Here is a 21390-nt window from a genome sequence, read left to right as displayed (position 1 = left end):
ATGTGCAGTTTTAACGCCGTAAGTTTTAGATCAGTAAGGTGCTTAGACTTCGAATATTCCGGCTGGACAGAGAACGGAGAACCCTCTCCGTAAGCTCATTAGACAACCGACTAATGAGCTTACGGTCCACCCTTATGTATTTGAATGCGATTTCACGAGGATTCTGCCAGAACGCTTGGAAACGTTCGCAAAACAAGCTCCCATCGGTGCCATTTAGGAATCTTAGGGAAGCTACGCGCGAAGCGACTTAAGTCCTTTCTCCTTGGTAACCGCGTGCGAAACTAAGCAAACATCGCTTTACGATCAAGGATCAAAATCTCTGTGTAACGCCCGATTTTTCAAACTCCCGCTAACTTTCCCACCGGCATAACTTCCGGACAGATAAAAACACCGTCCAATGCTCCACTCCGATTTCAAGTAGGACTCGTGTGGTCGGCAAAGTTGTCAGGAGCTTAAATAACCGGCCCTTAAGGCTTATTAATTGTACAGTCCAATTACGTTTTCCACAGAAACCCAGAGTATTATTAACACTCGGGCTTCCTTGCAACATTTCCATGGAATTTAATTTCTAATTAAAACTGACAATACATATTTAATTGTAGAAGCGTTTCAGCCAGCTATTCCCACCACAACTGTTTATTAAAGTTGAACTTCAGTTTGGAATACGTTTCATTTGGCAATTAGATGTTAACTGAGAGCTCTCGCTCTCTGAGAACGGATTTATTGATGTATCGTCGACTTTAATTGTGAGTTACCCCCCACAGAAACGTCGAAATTAAGCCTTAAGGTCCGGCCCCACATCTGCGACTCGGGCACGGCGCCCTTTCAAAGAAGAATATAGGTTTGGATGGTTTTGGCCTCGCATCACCGGGACGGGTCCGTTCCGGACACGAGACGCGCCGGTGTCCCGTCGTTGACATTTATTTGGTTTTCCCCGTGCCCCCGAAGGAGGGGGGCGCTGCCTAGGTTTCTTTAAAATTTCTACCAAAAATTATGGAGGAAAATCAGTGATTTTCCTCCATAATACTTAATCATGCAATATCAACATTTAATTATTACTTAATTTTCTTAATATGTAGTCAGCACTGATTTTCCTTCTTTTTCCTGGGAAAATGGGTGTTAAGAAACTTACTGAACAAATACGGTTTTATCCTGCTCTTCACGATCTGAGTAATAACGCAGGAAGGAGTAATGTAGTAAATTATGCTCCAATCGTTCTATTTCTCCATGCATCACACCTATATTTCCTCATTTGCTCTTCAATCTCTTTTCGTCCTTTTCTAACCTTCGCACACCATTGCCACAATCGCAAAATTAATATCATTGAAATATGAGGACACCCGTCTCGACAGCACTCTGCGCACAGTGTGTCCCAAGATAGACGCAAGAAAAGGACAAACGGGCCAAAAACGTTTGACTTTCTGGACGACGTTTGAAAGTTGAGTCCTGGTTGTTATCAAACTATGGTGTGCCAATAGTAAACGTATCCACGCTGGATACGTGTTATACAGGGTGCTTCATAAACAAATTTGTAAAAACCGTGGCTAACGAAGGGTCTTTATTTTTCAAGGTACCGAAAAGCCGACTAAAAAAGGTTCTTTAGAATGTCTCTTCGCGCCTAATTTCAGGAATATAAAAGTATTTTTCGAAAAAAACAATTTTAGCTTTGGGGAAAATCGGAATGCTGGAAATGGGCCAGCCAATCTGCCGCTGACATCCCCGGCCCTTTCAATGCTGGACTTCTTTTCAGGGGGTCAAATCGAATAATTCACTTATGCGAAACTACTTCTTAATGTTGCAGTAATATTGCAGCAAAGATTGGTAAACCTGTTGCTAATTAGTTTGTTTATGAATCCGATGTGTTAAGTTACGTGATACGTACCATTTGTTGTAACGTTTGCGCGGTGTTGTACGATTCGAATTTATCAAAAATTTTCGAAAAATGATTTTACATGCCTGGAATTTGGTGCGGAGATGCAGGAACGCATTTTAAACGACTTTTTTTATCGAATTTTTTGCTATCCTGAAAAATAATGACGCTTTATCGGTGACGACTTTTACAAATTTACTTATAAGACGCCCTGTATAACACGGAATCGACTCGTTTTCGTATACCATAATTTTAAGATAGGACTCAGCTCCTTAAACGTCATTCCAAAAATTCAAAAATTTTCCGTCCGTTTGTCCTCTGGTTACGTTTGCTCCTCACACAGTATACAGGATATCCCATAAGTAACGGGACAAAGAGCAACGAGAGATTCATGCCATCAAAGTACTAAGATCCTGCGCAATTGTATCCGGAAACTCAATATCAGTAGAAATTCAGGGTCTCAAAGTTTTAATTTGATTTTTTATTTCATTCCATATCTTAACAGTGTTTTGACTTACGGCACTGAAATTTAGTATACGGGGGGTTTTCGGACGCGCGAAGCAAGTCGGTTTTCTTGCAGCTAATAGGGGGCGGCACTTGAAACCGCCGTGGTTAGTTAAAAGGGCTTTAATTTTTTCCACACAATTCCAGTAGCGCTACCAGTAAAAAATATTATTATGTTTAACGTTCTAGATAAAGAAAAAAGTATACCTGTTAGTAGCCTCAAAAGTTGAGCGTTATCGAGATCTGAAGACGTACGGATCAGAACCGATCACATGACTCGCGTCCGCCCAGTGCCCGTATCGCAGCTGGGTGGTCGGACCCTCAGTACCTCACATCTTTTACTCCCATGGAACCTGTTTAAAACAGTTAACGAGGGACTACTAATTTAGCTCTGATTGAGCATGGTAAAACTGCTGACCGCAGTTTTTCAATGCCGAAGATAGCGGTGTTATTGTCACCGCAAATGCTGATTTGCTCGTGTCCTAGTTTATTGCAAATTCCCTTCAGCTATTACTAACTGAAGCTCTAGGCGGAATAGAAGAGAAAAGACAAGATTTCGTTTAACGAGAATGGCATTTCTCCTGTTAATTGAAAAAGTATACGTCGACCAGTCCATCTGAAAACCAGATCCATGCAATTTCGCAATACTGACCGGATCAGTAATTGATGTAATTCAGAATCGTGTGCGACTCTAAGCAAGCTGATCACGATCTCAAATCGATTTTGTTCCAGAGCAAATGTTCTAGTTATGAAACTTGAAATTTCCTGAAAACGAAAAACCTATGTGAATTAAATGGAAACTTTTTCGATAACACGAATTTCCAATACTACCTGCTTAGATATGCTCAAGATGTGCAAAAACGGGAGGAACTTTATCGGTTCGTTAGGTCACATACCACAAATAATTTAGATTTCGCCTGTATGTGACCAAAATAGAATAACATACGGAGATTTCTTTGGCTGAGTTTAACTGAAGGTTAGCTACGCGACAACAAAGCTCCCTCCAACCTCCGGGGTCGGACAAGTCACTGGTAATCGCTGATCAGTCGCTATGGAAATAAGAATTAATCCCTTCGGTTGATCTGCTGGGTGTTTCTGTGATCTTCAAGGGCCCTGGACGTTAACTGTCCGTGGGCTGTTCGCAGGCAGAAAAAATCGATGCTGAAAACTGTTTTAAAAAAATTTCTCGATGTTCGAAGAGATCTAAAAGAGGAGCAAATATTGGACATTTCGCTGAACATTAACACTCTGGGTGTTGTCACGGGGTCCCCTCGATAAACGAAACCACGAAAACGACAATTTGATTTACAAAAGGTGGACTGTATTCAATCGCACTTATTTTGAACAATGACAGAGTTCACTGGTCTAAGCGCGAAGAGGGAGAGTGCTTAATTGGGCGGGTTACACGGTGTGATTGTGATCACACATCCGACGCCGCTCCAACACGAAGAGAATAAACAAGAGGGAAAAATTACTTCGATTGTCCCTTAAGTACTAAACCCGAGGAATTCCAACCAGGGGCGCACCACCACCAAGAGCCCTCACGCGGCCATATCGCGAATGCTTTTTTTGGGAACGTTGCAGGCCCACCGAACTGCAACAACTGCAGAAACTTCCTTCGACTAGTAGAACATTCCCCAGCCAAAAAGCACCCTTGGTTGTGGCCCGACGGGCCATGTGGCCTGGCACCCGGATGGTATTCTTAGAACGAGTTTCGCAGTACACGGGCGTAGCTTAAGGGGTAAAATACAAATAACTAACAACTAACAAAAAACCAATAACTTAAAAGCCCCCAACAGGTGTAATACAAAAACTGCCCGCTGTTGCTGCTGTTGCCGTTCTTCTACTGGGGCTTGAACATCGTAATTTTGTTCAAACAGTTTCTGTCAGCTGCACTTCCTTGTTCGGATATCTTCACACCAAGTCTAAAATTTGACGAGTGAAAGCAAAATACAGTAGAGTCATCTTCCATCATTAATATCTGATGAAATTTGACTAAACAAAAGCTGACAACTGTTGTGACACCGGCCGGTATTCCATACGTGGTCGACACCACCATGCAGATTTGTCAGGATTGAGGCAGCTCACTAACAACTTTTCATTTTATTACTAAGGTTCCATACATCTACTCTGGACTATATGAAGGAATTTAAGAGCTTCTAGCACCACGCACCCTGTCTGAAGAAAAAATCATAGTCGTTCATTTTGGGGCTGAAAACTACTTATATATGCGTAGGACTACTCATCGAAATTGCACTGCTAAGGGCAGACACCCGGGAATTTGGGACTTTGGTCGCAGTTAATCGCTCACGTACAGATGAAAGGGCAGCCTGGTGACCTGTCCAATTGCTCTAGATCATCCCTATGATAACCCCATATTATTGGGAAAGGTTCGTGTTGTCTGGGATAATGAGTTATATGAAAGATGCTGGTTTTGAGGATAAGAAAGTGCATAACACAATTCCAATCGAAGAGAACGCATTAGGTGACGCTTACGGCGAAGATTATTTAAAATAACACTCTTCAGGCTGATGGTGATGAATCAATATTGACCTTTGAGAAAAGCAATATAGTCGCCATAGGAGAAACGAATGCTAACATAAATCCTTTGTTCATCAGGTTTTTTATTTCATAATCTGTGAATTGCCTTATAAAACGATACAAAATTATGTTTATTTTCAACAATGTCAACAAACTCTTTAATGAGACATTTTAACATATTAATTACATAATTCATCAACTGTTAATTCATCACTTCAAATTTCCATCTTCCTCTTGATGCTCGTTAATTTGATGTCTCCTTATTAGACTTTTCCTTGCTGAAAGCAGCCTCGAGCTGAACTCGCCGTACCGACTGCCTATTGGCTTCTCGATGCTCGAGGTCGATGCTTCTTCTTCAATGGCATCGCATTCTAATTGTTAATTGATAAAGAATCATAGCTATAGTGGAATGTCGCATATTTGGATAAACTGGGGAAATTTTAACCTACTGAGCGTCTTTTAGCCAAATTTGGGGAACCGCGAAACAAGGCACACACATGAGAGCATAAAATTGGGGTCGCTCGACAAACTCTTCAAAAGTCCCACAGACGAGCTCAGGGGGCACTTTTCCAGCTCAAGGTGGCGTTTCTTCGAAACCACAAACTGTCTCGATCCAACAAAAATCTCGTACCAAATTCCTGAAATGCGTCATCAGCGCCCTTCATCCTGTATCTTGCACTGCAAATTCTACGACGCATTGTCATTGCCATTTCGTCCCTTTTCCTGCGCTTCAGCAATATGAAGAGTCTGAGCTAGGCGCTCCAAGCTCCGGATCTGTAGAGCTACAGAGCATCGGCTTTCTCGTAAACTCCGGATTGGGAGGTTGAATTTTGCACGAGAACACTCAGCTCGCACGGCAGAGTCCGTAGGACAAAACCGTCCTTCGAGATCGGACGGACGTGTGAGGGCTTGGCGACGACCAAGCGAGAGATACGCCCAAGCGTGCACTGCTACCGTTTGGTGGAGGCTAGGTTGTGACAGGAGGAATTTATTTTGAAGTTCGTACGGAGTTGGGCTTCGTCCGTAATAGGAACCTGAATGCGCCCCGCTACCCGACGGTGGTTTCAAAAGACCATGTCGCACCGTTCATTGTTATTCTTGGAGAGAACACGACCTTCGTGCGTGATAATGCACGGCCCTGCACTCTTCTGGTCGAGATTCGAACCACGCGACTTGTCAGGCCTGCACAGAGGCCGGATCTGAACCCAATCGAGAATGTTTGGAATTAAATAGAGACGCTTGCGGAGACATGTGGGGGCTCCAAAATCTTCCACAGGGTGTCGCAAAATGCTGTTGCAAGAGTGGGACGATCTTCCATAGAATGTGAACTAAAACCCGATTGGGAACATTTATCGTTGACTGCCAGCCGTTATCGCTGCTGAAGGGGGAATTGCTCGGTACTGGAGTTTGCGAGAACTTCCACGTTCGGGTTAAAAGCGTCTGATTTAATTTAATTATTTTTAATCTATTTTATCGCAAGACCAAAAGTTACTTTTCGTTCGAGCGACCGCGCCCAAATCACCGCATTAACTTGGTAAATCATGTTACAGGTGAGAAAAAAGTTTGAATAAACTGTGACCTCTTGAATTGAATGTAAATTGCAAGGTGACCCTAATTTTACGCTCGGAAGTGCATTTTATCGTATGAGGCGATACGAGTATAAGAACCTTCGTGAATTATTTCATGTATTTTTGTTAATTAACAGACCTTAGCGCACACTGATTTCATGTTTTTATTTTGTTGCAACCACACTTTCACGTTGGGAACGCCAGTGTAACAGTAAACGATTTATCGCTCACGTTCATACGCATTCGTCCAATGGAAATTCATGAGCGTATGCCGGCAATGAAATCGTTGGCGAAGAGTAAATTTTAAAATTTGTTAAAAATTGCCTTATTACTGCACGCGCCCGATTTGCCAAAAATTTAATAAATCGCGCCTCTTGGAAGGGTGCGCCCTTACCCTTCTCCACGAGAGCGACCTCTGGCGAGTCCTTCAGGTGTCCGTGCTTGGGAACTCTCTCCAGCACTTGCGACAAATGTTTTTCAAACTTGGACAAATCTCTAATTTCGTCGAAACTTGTATGCGGAGCTCTGAGCCTGTCCTTCTCAGTCTTGGGGATCACCGCCCTCAGAAGATAGCACAGAGACGCGTCCATGACGTCCTCCCAAGACTGAAAAACCGGGAAACCGTAGGCGGGAAGTTAAGTCGTTTTTCTCCTTACCTGAACGTCTAAATCGTAAACTTTGGAAGAAAACGTCGAGTCTGCCAGCGAAACAACTTCCTGATCCACATCTAAGAAGTGGATAAGCTGTCTTACCAAATGCAAAGAGCAAGACAAATTGGTCTGGGCTTTAGATAAATTCTCGATTTCATTTTCGAGCTTATCGGCTACATCAAGTATATCCGCATAAGTGTCATTGAGCAACAGCTCCAGAGACTTTAAAGAAATGGGATTTTTAGCTCTATATTTCGCTATAAGCCGCTTTTGAATCAGTCTAAATTGGGCATTGAGCTGGGATAAATGACTCTGAAAATGGGGAATTAAGTGCGCATTCAGGAAATATTTACGACGTGGGCATCACCTGCAGGTCCTTCACTTTTTGCTTAGTGGCGAAATGGTCATTTGCGTAATTAAATATCTCGGTAGTGGGCAGTTGGGATGCGAGGGAGATCTTGCAATCGATTGCTGACGATCTTAAGCGACACGCTAGAAGTTCTACTAGAACGCTCAATATTGTTAATGAATCAGACTGCAGTCGGAATTTTTCGGTCGATTTGGCTAAAAGAACTGTGCCGGAGTTTCCGGATGCGCCTTTGAAGCCAAGAGCATTGTGTGGCGATGCTGAATCCGCCTCGGAGTATTCTGGAATAGTTAAAGAAACGCGTGTTTTCCGACAGACAAACTCGAATGTATGATTAAAAAAAAAAAAAACCGTTCGGCCACCTGGTAGTGGCCAAGCGGTGGTGGCGAGTTCTTCCCGGGCACGCACGCGCGAGGGTCGACTCGGCGGACATGCGATCCACTCCGCCTCTGTCAATGGAGGAGCCTAATGATCCTTCGGCGGAATTTCAATGGAAACGAACGGTCTGAGTAAGGAATTTTTAGTAGATACGCAAAAGTCGACGTAATGAGTATTGAGTGATCAACAAAATTGTAAAATGAAAGTTCGCGAGCAAAATTGCTTTGCGGTTAGTCCATCAGTTGCACGTGATCATTTTGGAGAGATAAAGAATGAAATTGGCCGTAAATAGGCGTAAAGTATAGCAGACAATCGGAGAGGCCAACGAGATACGAGTCTGCAGAGAATCGTCTTGCAATCGCCTCATCAGAAAATCGGCAACTTTTTATCAGATTTATTTAATATGTCGCATCTGCTTTGTTCCATGATCATTTGCGCTCAGTTTCGCGCTTTATCTATCTATATAATAAATTGCAATCAATGGAATAGACGCAAATCAGATTCGCTCGCAAATTTCCATATCGTAATTTTATTATTTCTCTCGCGTTCGTTGTGTCCAAATTTGCACAAAAGCTAAAAATTGAAAATTGTTTTTCACGGAAAATAAATCTTTTTTTTCATCAATGAGCCAAATAATCCAATTCAGCGTATATGAATGCACTCGTGAAACTTTCAAGGGAATGGAAAATGCAGAGGTCGATGGACCGCTCCTGCTTGTAAAAGGAAAGATTTGAATAAATGAATAAATATAAATAAAAAATAAATATTCAACCGGGAACTGAAACTCATTTTTCGAAAGAATGGTGCTTTGAACGACAAAACTCGGAACTCCACATTCATGAATGTAGGAGAGAAATTTTCAAACTTTCGTCGGTTCTCGGTACCTTTGTCTCGTATTTCGCACATACGAATTTCAGACGTCACATCTCATGTCTCAGGGCATGTCTGTGTTTGCCTTACAACCTCTGAAATTTTTATGATATCACGAAGGGACACGTAAAAGCGACTTGCAAGTTTTCCATTATTAAAAACGAGTAAGGTGCATTTTTTCTCTTACTTCATTTTTCATATTTAGGGCCAAGAAGCGAAAGTCAGTAAAGGGCAGTTTATTCAAAACTTCCCAATTCCTTAGTCGAATTCCCATACGACACGGGTGACCATACAAGTTCGCTGATGCCGAAATCCTCTATTACGTAAGACGTAACACGTCATCATGGTGGTATTTCGAAGAGCGATAGTGTCCGAAATAATCAAAAAATCTTAACACACCCACGATTAAAAACGCATCATTTTCGATATACAGGGTGGCGAAGTTTCACGTTTTGTCCGATACTTGGGGGTTTCCACGAGCAGCCTCGAGTTAAACGTTTGAAATTTCGCACACCTGTTTTCGCCAAGACCCTCCACCGCAAAATGTCAAAGTGATCAACTACACTGGGCGTTATGCTTTTTCGGAACCGCGTGCTATTTTATGTCATGGACCTTCTTTTGGAACGCCGCACGCGAATTCTAGCACTGAATTTGAATTCCTCCTTCGCTTCGCCACCTCTTTCCTCGTCGCCGTATTTTCTCCTCTTTCACCGTTTTCGGAAAATTTGCAAAAATACCTATCGATGCAAATTAAGAACGTAAAGGAAGTAGGCAAAAAAATCATTCGGCTTGGTCATCAACTAACTGAAGCTCTTCGTAATACTTAATCAAATTTCTTGAAGCAAAAATGATTCTAAGAGAAAGAAAAATTACAGAAACTGTTGAAAAATTATGAAAAAAAAAATTAAAATTAAGCTTTGCCACTCTGTAAACCGAAAACGGTGCGTTTGCGGCCTTGGACCTATGAGCGTCTTTCATTACTTTGCATGTTTGTACAGAGAAGCTCCGGAGCCCAGGTCTATGTGAACTCATTTTTACTCACGATGAGCCGATTCGCAAAATAATCTCTGCGAAATGGAAATTGTAACGCGTAACGGGGGTGGAACTGCCTTGACCAAGACTTAGCGCGATTAAAGCCCAAAGCAAAAGACCAAAGGGTAAATGCGTTTCTTCGTTGATCACTTTTTAAGGGTCGGAAAAATCAACACGAAAGCGACGGAAATTGCCTTGATAGCAGCAGCCCAAAGGACTGCAACGATACATCATGTACTTGGTCCTTCACCAAGCGTGCTAACAAGCTTCCATCCCTTCATTAAACCAGAAATTATCTTTCATTAAACCCCCCTTCACCTGGAAATAAATTCTTCAATCCTACAGGACGCTGGTCAGTCGCCAAGGTAATTTTAAACTTATTTTCTTTCTCAGGCTCGCAAGGCTCTAGAATCAAAGAAGCGGGGAGCCTCGCAAATCTAGTGATTGTGCGAGGCACTCCAAAATTGTTGATCACACATATCTTCACCTCGATCTCCAAAGACGGAATATCTTGAGCTTCATCTAAGAAGACGTAACTAAATACAGTCTTGCAGTCCCATAAGTTACTAGAAGGTCATTGATATGAGCGAATAAGTAAGAGGGTTTTGACAACACAACTGACCTAAAGAAATGGATGGTCGGCACGGCCTTCAAGGGTCGTTGGACTGCAATGGTTACCTGGACCTCCTGGAACGTCACATGAGGCGCTAATTCGATCTTAATTTGACTCATATAATTATTAGTTGCATTTTTAATGTTGTGCTCCAAAGTACAAACTTCAATCTCGCGGTTAATTTGAACCTGCACCTCCAGCTCCTTCTCGATATTGTTCTGCGATAGATCTAGGAAAACCAAAAAAACGTACTTTTCAGCAAAGTTCAAGGTACATATCTACCGATGTTACTGGAACTGGTCAAAACCTTCTCCAGTGAGGCCAATTCTTGCTCTGCCTTAGCGAAATCTATTTCCTGAATGTTTAGTGGTGGGGCTACGAAGAAGCTGGGTTCAGTTCCTAAGTAGCAACATTCCAGGCGGCCTTCGTCGCTTAGTGCCACCAAAGCTCCCTTAATGAGTTTTAAAAAGCATCTGCTGATGGCTACTGGAAGGAAATCCATGTGAGCTGACCACTTCAGGGTGGTGTTTTCGTATACAAGCAGCATTCCAGTTTCAGCCACTACCAACGTAAACAGGCCCGGATCTGGGTGGGGTAGTTTTGAAACGACGTTTATTTGAGGAGAGTTTTTGGTTACCCAAAATGTAAGCATCGATGCAAATGGGGCTGTAGCCCAGCCGGTTCATGAACTTCAGCCTTCCATTCTCGGTAATGCAAAATACGTTCTTCTCCCCTAACACCACAATGCGAGCTTCTTTATTAATTATATCATTGATCACTTTTATGTCTAAGACCGATTCTCCTAGATTGAACTCCCATTCACAGAATATTTTAGGCTTCGCATAAATAGGGTCTATGGACTCATCCGCTGCTTCAGACAGAATTTTATACCTGCAAATGGGGCATTCAGCCGAATATACGCAAATTTTGTGACTATCCACAAACCTGTAAGTCGCGACACTCCAATCGCAATTTACAACCACGAAACTATCAGTCCTCGTTACATAACACAGTGGTCCAGGTAATAAAAAATCTGGCAAAGCTACATATGCAACCTGGCTTTCCTGCTCAAAGAAGCTCAAAACCCCATCCAGGGATTGCACACATATAAAATCTCGTTGTTGGGAACCCCCGAACGGGCCGACGGCGAAATTGTATGCGGATCCCCGCAGTTTGTGTTCATAGAGGAGTTGGAGAAAGGTTTGATTTCCTGAAATTTACGATCTGACGAATGAAGGGGTTCCCGCGGAAGTATAAGAATGACCGAATAGAGATCACACACAAATCTCGAACCATTTTATAGAGCAATTCGACGTTTATGTGGGGAGGTAAACCTCTCGGAAAACTATTTGATTCTGCGGAATATCGTCTGGTGGCACTCTATGATCCTACATGAGGGTCATATGAGACCCCTCAATTAAGGCATTCGGGATCAGTATAAATAAATCAAAATAAAATCGGCGGATCAAAACTGCCAAATTTTCTTGAAAATTTTCCGAGGGAGGGGGGAACTAGCCATTTTAGACCCCTTAAACGCCAATAGTAGTAGTTATTTTTTGCGATTCTCTAAGGCTCCAGGACTTCAATTGGGGTATTTAGAATCAATCATTATCGCTCCGTTAAACCACAAATGGCACCTCGAAAATCTCTAAATTTTCCTGGAAACTTCCGAAATTCCTCAAATTTGCAAAACATAAATGATAACGAGGCATGTTTCGATTCCATGAAACTCTTAAATTAGTAATTAAACATGACCTCATTATACGCTCGACAGCTGGGTGCATTTCGGCACTCAGCGATAGTGGTATATGTAAATTGCATCTATAAAAGCGACTACCCTCATATGTACTTATTTATCTCCTACTTACGCTGCACTTACACTTCAAACATCTCATATCTGTATGTAGATGTTACAGTTAAACTGTTGCAGCTTTTTAAATGTATTTTTAGTGCTTTATTTACGTACCGAATGCTGCCGACTCTATAGTCTGCGGCCTATTAATAAAAAAAATTGGAGCCTTTAATTTATTAAAACTAAACCGGATCAAGTATAACAAACAACCGTTTTGGTTGATATGCTCTGTGCCCATTATTTATTTTAGTGCCTTCGAACTAGTAATGGAAGATACGAGTGTAAGTAAAAACCTTACCATGATCTGTTTTACCTGCCTTGAAGACTAATGAGTACACGCTCAATACCCTTGGGTGCAAGAGCACCAACTGAATTAACTGATTTCCGCTAAAAGCGTCAAAATTAAAAGCGAATATAAATTAGGTGCGTTCCTGGGTACTTACGAAAGTAATCTACCGGTACCAACTTGCAGAATTGGAGTGTCAAATATTTTCTCCACAATAACGTCGTTGGGGTGGAACCCACCCAAAGTGCCATCTTCATTGGTTTCGGAATTGGGACTGAAAATTCGCAAGACACCGCTCTGACTTCCGGTGATGATGTAGTCATGTTCCGAATTCAGTTTGCTCACAATTAACGAATTATGATCGAAATATTCATCATCTTCGCTATTCGTGCTCCAAAATAGTCGCGTTTTAAATAAAGACATATTTCGCAGTTTCTTTGAGAAGAAAAGGATTAAAAAATAAATTGCGATAGACGAAATTGGGGTTTGAAACATGAAATATTGCAAATAAGCCACGAAATCCGACAAAGTAAATAGAAAAATAATCAATATCGTGGTTGCTATAGCGAGGCTCTGTTTGCATCTTTATTCGCTCTACGAAATAATACGAATTGTGATTTGTATTCAAATGTTTATTTCAGGTTACCGCAATTATCAAATAATTGCAAATACATAGTTTTTGGCTTGTCTTACACGTATAATTCGTTACAATTGTATTACATGAATTAAAAATTAAACAGTTTGGATTACTCTGTACTCATTTCAATTTTAAAAGTCTTTTTATCGAGATTTAACGTAAATGGACGGAACAATACCAATAACTGAAAGTTAAACCAAACGCTATTTCAAGTACTATTATTTTTAGGAGTTCATATAACAGTTCTTTCATATTTATTATTAATTATAAAATAATAAGATTAACACATTTTAAATAAATACTTCTATATTTGGATTTTAATATACATATAGGATGCATCATATCATCATGGGTATATTTCCGGGAGTGTCGGTGCTCAAAGCAATTTAAATTTGGCATCAGAATTCATACAAGTTATTCCAAAATGGTGCGTTTTTGACCATGAGCCTATTTACATTTTTTAATTATTTTACAGAGTACTATTGTCCCCTCAAATGTCTCCATGATGCTATGTTACACTCTAATTAATTTCCAGCAGCGCATATCAGCTGCTGGTTTAGAAAATATTGTCAAAACGACTAAAAAACTATACAACTATGGTAATAATAATAATCAACTTGGCTAGGCCATTATGGAGTATTAATTCTTCTCATTAGACGCTGTACACAACTTCGCAACACATACTCGCACTTAAGTAAACAGTTGGTAGATGAACAAGAGCGTCTTAAAATTTGCGTAATTAAATACGTCGTTAAAATATACACAATTATCCACAATTTAAACCATTTCAAGTCCTTCCTGAGTTTGACCTATTCAAAGCCTACAAAGAAGTAATAAGAAATCCTAAATAACATATATTAAAATTCGCCATTACCTTCTTTGTAGTTGCAGGCAAAATGACTTCATTACTTATTGGCAGCTCATACGCTCCCACCGCAGACAGCTTCATGCACTCATCTAATGTTTTTATGAAAGTGTCACAAGTGACTCCTAAAAGCCTGGTAGCTTCGTCCATTTCCTAAGAGAAGAGTTACGTTAGTATTGAAAATAGGTCATAAAAATATAATTATACACCTCAATTTGGGGGCCGTCTGTCGCTTGTGCAGACTTTTTAATGACGTGGACTTGCTGCATTAATAGATCACAGTACAGTTTTAATTCGGATTTCTTGGTTTTAAGAGTATCAGGGCCCTTTGCTAAAAATGTTTGCAAATAACTAAATCAAACAATGAAACTGCTAAAAAAAATAGTCGAAACAGCGCGTTTTAAAATAATTTTTGAGAGCTCGCATTTCAGGTATTTCATGGCTGATTTTCATAAACAAAAGACTTCAATATGATTGATAATATGTTTTTGACTATTTTTGTAGGCAGCTTATTTAAAAAAATATATAAATAAATAAAATAAAAACATACTAGTTTCGGTCTCAATAGACTCACTATTTTCTTTGCGTTTCCTGTTAGAAACACAAGCCTTGGCTGTTCCTAAGGCAACTAACCACTGTTGCCTTTCTTGAGGTGTTGCAGCTTTCAAATACATATGTTGTTCACCTGGTATCACTAAATCCATCCGTGTGTGATCAATTGGACTTACTGAAATCATCAACCGAAAATTATAAAAAAACTAAAACAATATTCCCAATCCAACCATTAATTTCACAGGCTTGAACCTTCATGGATCCTTTACATCCTTGTCCAACCTCTTCTTGAGACTTGTAATAACTTAGCACTCCATTCTCCAGTATAAACCATCTAGTTTGCCAACCTAAATATGGAGAAATATGTATTTCACATCCAACAAACCGCTGGATAATTCTTGGATATGGATATACTTGGTAGGTATTATATAGATGACAATGCTAACTTTTGACAATGATAAGAACAGTGCCAAAATTAATTATGCAACAGATATATAAAAATACAACCACAAACCTTTCTGGTTGAACTTCAGTATAGTATTTAGATGTAACAAATGAAGGCATATGATTCAGTTTTTCTTCTTGTGTTACTGATAATCCTTTCCCATATTTAATAGAACACAGTAGCAATAACTTTTTTTTTTTTTAATATGAAGTGAAGAAGTATGACAGTCTTCTGGTTGTGAATTTGATAGCTTTTCGGCAATGGGAGAGAAGAGGTTTTTAGGGAAGTGAAATAATATTTTATATAAAAGTAACATTCTCCAAAGACTTACCATTCCAATAATTAGTCCACTTCCAGAGAACACCTTCCATAAAGGAAAAAATACGGGAAAGTCCCTTTTAAATATTTAAACAATAATGTACTCTTTTCTTGTAAGTGCGTAAACGACGGCTTTTCAGCTAAATATAAAAAAACTATTCAATTTCACGAAACTTTTACTGCTTTTATTGACCACGAACTCTTGTAATAATGAAGAAAACAATACAAAATAATGTTAATTTGTTTATTTGTTGACAAATTATTTTTAAATTAAAAAATAAAAATAAATTTCAAAATTAAACGTCAAAGATCATAGCGTAAGTAAATAATTACCAATGCATATTGGTTTTTCGTTGCATCCTTGTTCCTAATATAACGCCCGTAAAGAACAAAATGCTAATGGTCAGGCGCGCATAACACCGTGGAACAGCAAAGGAGCACTTATAACGTCAAAATTATCTAGACATACGAATCCAGGTTTTGAAAGTTATTTCAGATTAATAACCAAGATTGATATTATAATCCCAAAACATTAAATGGTTTGATTAGATAGCAGTAGCAGTAACAAACCTCATTAATTATATTAACCATATGAATTGCTCATATCCAAGTTTAACTGCTCGCATTTAAAAGGTCAATGCGCAGTGCTTAGCATTATAAAAATAAAATATTTTCCTTTAGAATACATTAATTTAATAATTGATAGGCTCATCTCTGGAATTAAATGACCAAAAATTCAGCTAGATGGAAACTATTTAAGTCATGTCACCGCAAATGAACTTAAAACCCATTTGAATTTAATGAGAACGCCAGTGCTGCTCCCATCACATATTTTATGCGGGGCATCAACGATATCGCTATAAATAGCCCGCGGATCATTTCCAAATTATATTTTTTCCTTATTGAATTTTAAATTTCAGTTAAGGCCGCGAAGGTTTTTACGTCGTACGTGGGTACATTGCCTCAGAAGTTTCTTTGTGAAAGTCGCGCGTACTTCCGATTATTACAGTACAAAAGTTGGATTCTTGATCAATCGGTGACGCGATCTTTGGTGGTGTCGATACTTCAAAACTAAAATATTTTTAGCTGGTTGCTTTGCGTCATTTTCTCTTACTGACCCGTGTAAATAACTTGATTAAGCATGAATTTCGTTACTAACGTTTTTAAAAAGTATATGAACAAGGTAAAGCAATTCACTACTTTACGCCTAACACAACGCCAATTTGCATTTCACGCCGACATCTCTTTTATCAGACATATTTTCAGAATGACGCCACTCAGTCGAATCCAAGTCGCACCATGGAACCTCCACCTAAAATAGAAATCATCCCCCCAACCCCTATAGAGTGTCCACTTACAGAGCGGTGAAAACTGATAATATAAAACACTTGTAAAATCATTTTACTTCATTATCTTTCAGAGGTGGCAAAAGCGAAGACGAAGAAGCATTTGAAGATGCTTCAGAAATGGGTCCTACTTTAAGCAATAAAGGTAAATTTTATGGTGGCCCCAACATAATTTTCCCTACCAACGTGCGGTAAACTGGCTTTATCTCACGCACTTGTGAGCTGAAAGTAACACGTTACCGAAGGTCGTTCTAGCACAATCAGCGTGCGGCAAAGAACCAGTTACCACACCCGTTAGTAAGTTACTGTTACTATAGTGAGTCCCATATTCTATGTTGTAGATACTCCAATGCTGGACAACTCAAATTCTGATCATGCACAAACGGACAAAGACGCAGTTTTCATTGACGGAATTAATGAGGCAGACGATGTTCATAAATCGAAAATCCCTCAGTCCAATCCTACAGATCCAAACATTATGGTTGATAGTTTGAAGGGGTTGTCCAGCCAACTGATTCAAGAATCAGAAACTTTCAAGGACACTGATAATGATATTAAAAATAACGCCCAGCCTGGGCCTTTAAGCGAAATTCACTGTAAATCGCATCAGACTTTAGATCAGGCGCCATTCAAAGACCATCTCAAGCTTGATGCTCATACTCCAATGATCAATGGGTCGCAAGACAAACCTATACAGACAGGAGCAACTGTCGAAAATATTGAGAAAGTATTAATTCAGCAAGATGCTGTGCGGCAAAATGAGGGATTAGAACTCAAAACTCCGGGAATTACAGTAGAAGGTCAAGACTTATCAGATCCTATGATACAGGTGAAACCTGAGAAAATAACGGACAAAGGAGAAGATTCAAGTAAAGATAAAATTGATGAAAATCAAATTCTTATAGGAGGCACGTTGAAAGTTGAAGAAGGGGCAACTATAGAATGTGGTATAACTAATAGTGAGCCAAACACTGTCACTGACCAGTTCAAAACGCAGAAAAATCACTTTGAAAAACACAATAAGCAAAACGTGATCGAGATCGCAGACCGTGAAGAAGCACAAAATTACATCTGCATGGAAGACATTGTGAAGGTATCTAAACTTGATTCTGTCGAAACTTGCGCTGATATAGATAGCAATAAAAGATATCTAGAAAGACAAGACACCAAAGAATTTGAAAAAATTGAAAAACAATTCCAGAAAGAGGAAGTAGAGATTCATAAGACAGACCAAGGGGTGGCAGGTTCATATATAATCGAAGAAAATGAAGAGCTGTTACTGGACGACCTTGATAAAATCTTAGATGAAGAACTGAATAGAAGTAATGATTTAAGTTATATGAGGCAAGACACTCGGGAATTTGAACGGCTAGAAAAACAATTTACAGAGAGATCTAAATCAAATAACCGGCAAATAGAGGACATTTTAGAACAATTAGTAGAAGAATCAATAAATAATGCCGCCAAAAACCTTGAAAACCCTAACAATTTGACTGACTTAGTTAAAGTTACACCAAACCAGAACATCGCTGCATCACAGGGTAATCTCACTGATTTATCATCTGAGACTCTCACAAAACAGGAACATAAATCTACTGAAGTAGAAGCAGCTATAAATAGTAGACCAATAGGGGCCAATGAGAAAATTTTCAGAAAAGAAACTAATGGATCTGAAGCAGCTGAAAAGAACTTTGTGCAAGACAAATATCAATCAGAAGAGTTACTTGATGTGGACGTGAAAGTAGAGGAAACACAGCCTTTAAAGGATGGTTGTGAATTAGATAAGAAAAAGGTTGATAGTAGTCTTAAAACAATGATTCATATTAGTCAAAATGAGATAGAGACTGCGAATACCATTTTGAATGAAGATACAATGTCCGAATTAATCCCCGAATCGACAAAAATTAATCCTGAAGATGAACAGGTGAGAAGTGGTTCTGACAACTGCAGGTTTCTTGATAAAAATAGCACAAGTTCTCAATCAAATATTTCTATTCTTCCTGAAGCTTCAACCAGTGGAGTAAAACAAGAAAATCTTGTTAAGGAGGCGACAAAAATAACAAATAAATTGGCAAAACCCTTAAGTGTGTCCCCTAAGAAATCGGTGAAAAATAAAGTTGAAGTTCGCCCTACTTTTCGTAATAAACAAAATAGCCAAATCGCTTTAGAATCAAATAGTTCTGAAATTGATGAAAATGAGGAACTAAAAAAGAAAGTAATTTCTTTGCAACAGGAATTAGAATCCCTTAAAAATCCTAAAGCAGATAATAATCTACTCTCATTGTCATCTGAAGCTAATCTATCCGGTGATATACTGAAATACAGGTAAATAACAACTTTTGTTAAGTATCCCTGGAGTGTTTCCATTTTAATCTTCCAGAAAACTACTTGCTGAATATGAGCAGCAAATCGCGTTGCAAGCTTATGAATTAGACAAGCTTAAACAAGAGTCGGAAAAAAATATGAGGCATTTTACTAATACTGAAATGGCTTTCTCTGATGTTTTTGAGTAAGAAACTTTTATAAGTTGCGATTAAGGAGGTTTTAATTTAATTTTTTTAACAGAAAATATGAAAAAGCTAAGGTGGTTATATCAGCATATCGTCGAAACGAAGAGGTATTGCTGGAAAATATAGAAATGGCTGAGGAACAAGTTATAGCACTAGAGAATAAATGTGCAGTAATGAAGGAACAATCTATGGAGCAAATCAGAAGGTGGGTAAATTATGGTGTTTCTTAATAAAAATTAATAATCTAAAAAATTCCTTTAGAGCACAAGAGCAAGTTAAATATGAAAAAAACAAGTATAAACAAGAAATGGCAAAACTACAGGCACAAGTAAAACGGTTAGAAATTAAAGCCTCATCTCTGGAGCTTGAGCTTAATCAAAAAAAAGAAGAATGTCAAGCCTTAGCTGCCTTATGTGATGATATTACTGGAAGAACCTCCAATTAAGCGGACATTATATCTTAAGAACTAACATTTATTACATTTCATTCTTTATTTTTCTCATTATATGTGAATAATAAATTTTGTTGTTAATAAAAATTTAAACATGTAATAATTTTAGAAATGGTTGGGAGGTGTTGAGAAAATGTAAATGTTTTTAATTCTTGTTATATTTTTGTGATATTATTTTTTTTTAGTATATGTTAAAACACTTATTTTAACAATCTTTCAAAATAGCTCAGATCTATTCAGTTCAAATATATAAAATTACTTAAAACTATACAGAATAGAAAAAACCTCAAAGTAATGTCACAATTAAAAAAAAAGCAAATATATCTAATCTAATATCAACTGGACGGAATATATAACACATACACAATACTTACATGTGTTTATATCAGAAATTTATAAACAATTAAACATCCTGCCAATACACCAACTGAAGACTTGTGGACGAAGGATCCTACCGACTAAAATAAACAAAACATTAAACCTTTCATAGCCATTTTTGGCCTATATAAATTCCTTACAATGATATAATAATTACATCTGTCTCCTTTGCAACATTCTGAACACTTCCAATCCTCATACCAAATGTGTGTGCAACTAGCCATATTGCTACTTCTATATTTTTCACATTTATCTTTGCTTGCACATCTCTTTGAAATGTAGTATTGCTTGAGAGCACCTAATGAATGGATAAAATAATTATAGTGAGCCAATTACTCCATCTCAATTGAACCAAAATATAGGAATATTGGATGTATTGAGAAGGCATAACTTTTCTTAATTACAAATCAATAAAAAACTATACTATCTAACTATTTAATTTTGACTCAAACAGTGATTTTCACCTTGTTGCCAATAAGGCGTAGACCCCCATTTAATCTCAGACAAGCAGACATCTTCTCCTGGATCACAGGTCAGAATGGTGGTGACGCATTTTCCTTTGTTATCTTCTTGGTTATCACATACATAGCATTCTAAAGAAGCACCTTTTTGGAAAGCAAATTTAGAATTATTATCGGTTTAAAGTATAAATGCACCCATGCTTAAGGATACCAAGCACATCTTAGGAAATAAGGATTGAATGTAAAAGTTTAATTCACTTGATGTCCATTTTATTGAATAGATTAATAGAGATGTAGATCTGTCAAATCATAATCAATGCTTATTTCCTAGACCATACGAAATGTACTTTAGACCTGTTAGAAAGAGATTCTCGATATGAAAACTTCCCCAATTACTTAGATGTTAAACAAAGAGGTAAAATTTTAATAAGTATCTATTATAATAGTTCAATTCTTGTGAGTTGTGTAACATTGTCTCAAAACGTAATGTCTATATATTAAATAATGGAATATTAATGTTTTATTACTAAAACACAATGAATGCAGGTTGATAATACTTACAGTAATTCACGAGAAAACTTATAAGCAATATTACTAAACTATACCATCCATGCATAATGAAAGAATGATTTTATTTCTACTAAATTAGAGTTGGAGTTTCATACAATAATTTCTAACTACTTAAAATTAAATTAATAACCGTTTTCAAATTAATAAATAACAGAAAGATGTAAACAAACAATAACAAGTCAGATCAAATTTGACATGGACATCTGACATATGTACAACAAATAACATTTAGGGAAAATAGGGACAATCGATTTGTGACTGTTGCACAAGTTCAGATTTTCTTTCTATTCATAGATATTCCATAGTAATGTAAACATTTTTATGGA

General features: G+C 38.4%; 4 protein-coding genes across 8 annotated transcripts; 1 reads left to right on the top strand and 3 right to left on the bottom strand.

The window, feature by feature from the left end:
- Positions 1-4928: 4928 nt before the first annotated feature.
- On the bottom strand, positions 4929-13045 carry BBS9 (Bardet-Biedl syndrome 9). The gene is made up of 11 exons (XM_066298001.1): positions 12689-13045; positions 12544-12632; positions 11339-11603; positions 11031-11284; positions 10676-10978; positions 10403-10622; positions 10099-10346; positions 7501-7781; positions 7140-7445; positions 6878-7088; positions 4929-5286 (listed from the first exon to the last, which is right to left on the bottom strand). The coding sequence occupies exons 1-11, from the start codon at positions 13024-13026 to the stop codon at positions 5126-5128; spliced, it is 2676 nt and encodes an 891-aa protein (XP_066154098.1). The 5' UTR covers positions 13027-13045; the 3' UTR covers positions 4929-5125.
- Positions 12382-20024, top strand: LOC136347742 (putative leucine-rich repeat-containing protein DDB_G0290503). Of its 4 annotated transcripts, none has more exons than XM_066298002.1 (8): positions 12382-12526; positions 14830-15002; positions 16615-16712; positions 16769-16839; positions 17036-19019; positions 19075-19203; positions 19260-19409; positions 19466-20024. In XM_066298002.1, the coding sequence occupies exons 2-8, from the start codon at positions 14949-14951 to the stop codon at positions 19647-19649; spliced, it is 2670 nt and encodes an 889-aa protein (XP_066154099.1). In that variant the 5' UTR covers positions 12382-12526; positions 14830-14948; the 3' UTR covers positions 19650-20024. The 4 variants fall into 4 exon arrangements, with proteins under 4 accessions (XP_066154099.1, XP_066154102.1, XP_066154101.1 ...); XM_066298004.1 differs by lacking the exons at positions 12382-12526; positions 14830-15002 and adding exons at positions 16121-16384; positions 16435-16531; XM_066298005.1 differs by lacking the exon at positions 14830-15002 and having other exon boundaries at positions 12394-12526.
- Positions 13149-15729, bottom strand: LOC136347743 (pleckstrin homology domain-containing family A member 3-like). 2 transcript variants are annotated; one of them, XM_066298007.1, is made up of 6 exons: positions 15362-15729; positions 14816-14932; positions 14608-14760; positions 14243-14364; positions 14043-14186; positions 13149-13988 (listed from the first exon to the last, which is right to left on the bottom strand). In XM_066298007.1, the coding sequence occupies exons 1-6, from the start codon at positions 15399-15401 to the stop codon at positions 13956-13958; spliced, it is 609 nt and encodes a 202-aa protein (XP_066154104.1). In that variant the 5' UTR covers positions 15402-15729; the 3' UTR covers positions 13149-13955. The 2 variants fall into 2 exon arrangements, with proteins under 2 accessions (XP_066154104.1, XP_066154103.1); XM_066298006.1 differs by having other exon boundaries at positions 14584-14760; positions 15362-15728.
- On the bottom strand, positions 19796-21246 carry cold (coiled). Its single transcript, XM_066298008.1, has 4 exons — positions 21056-21246; positions 20498-20638; positions 20174-20331; positions 19796-20113 (listed from the first exon to the last, which is right to left on the bottom strand). Exons 1-4 carry the CDS (start codon positions 21108-21110, stop codon positions 20036-20038), a joined length of 432 nt encoding a protein of 143 aa, XP_066154105.1. The 5' UTR covers positions 21111-21246; the 3' UTR covers positions 19796-20035.
- Positions 21247-21390: the final 144 nt, after the last annotated feature.

This window comes from Euwallacea fornicatus, chromosome 30 (genome assembly GCF_040115645.1).
Source record: "Euwallacea fornicatus isolate EFF26 chromosome 30, ASM4011564v1, whole genome shotgun sequence".
Taxonomy (NCBI): domain Eukaryota; kingdom Metazoa; phylum Arthropoda; class Insecta; order Coleoptera; family Curculionidae; genus Euwallacea; species Euwallacea fornicatus.
This window is presented reverse-complemented; position numbering and strand designations above follow the sequence as displayed.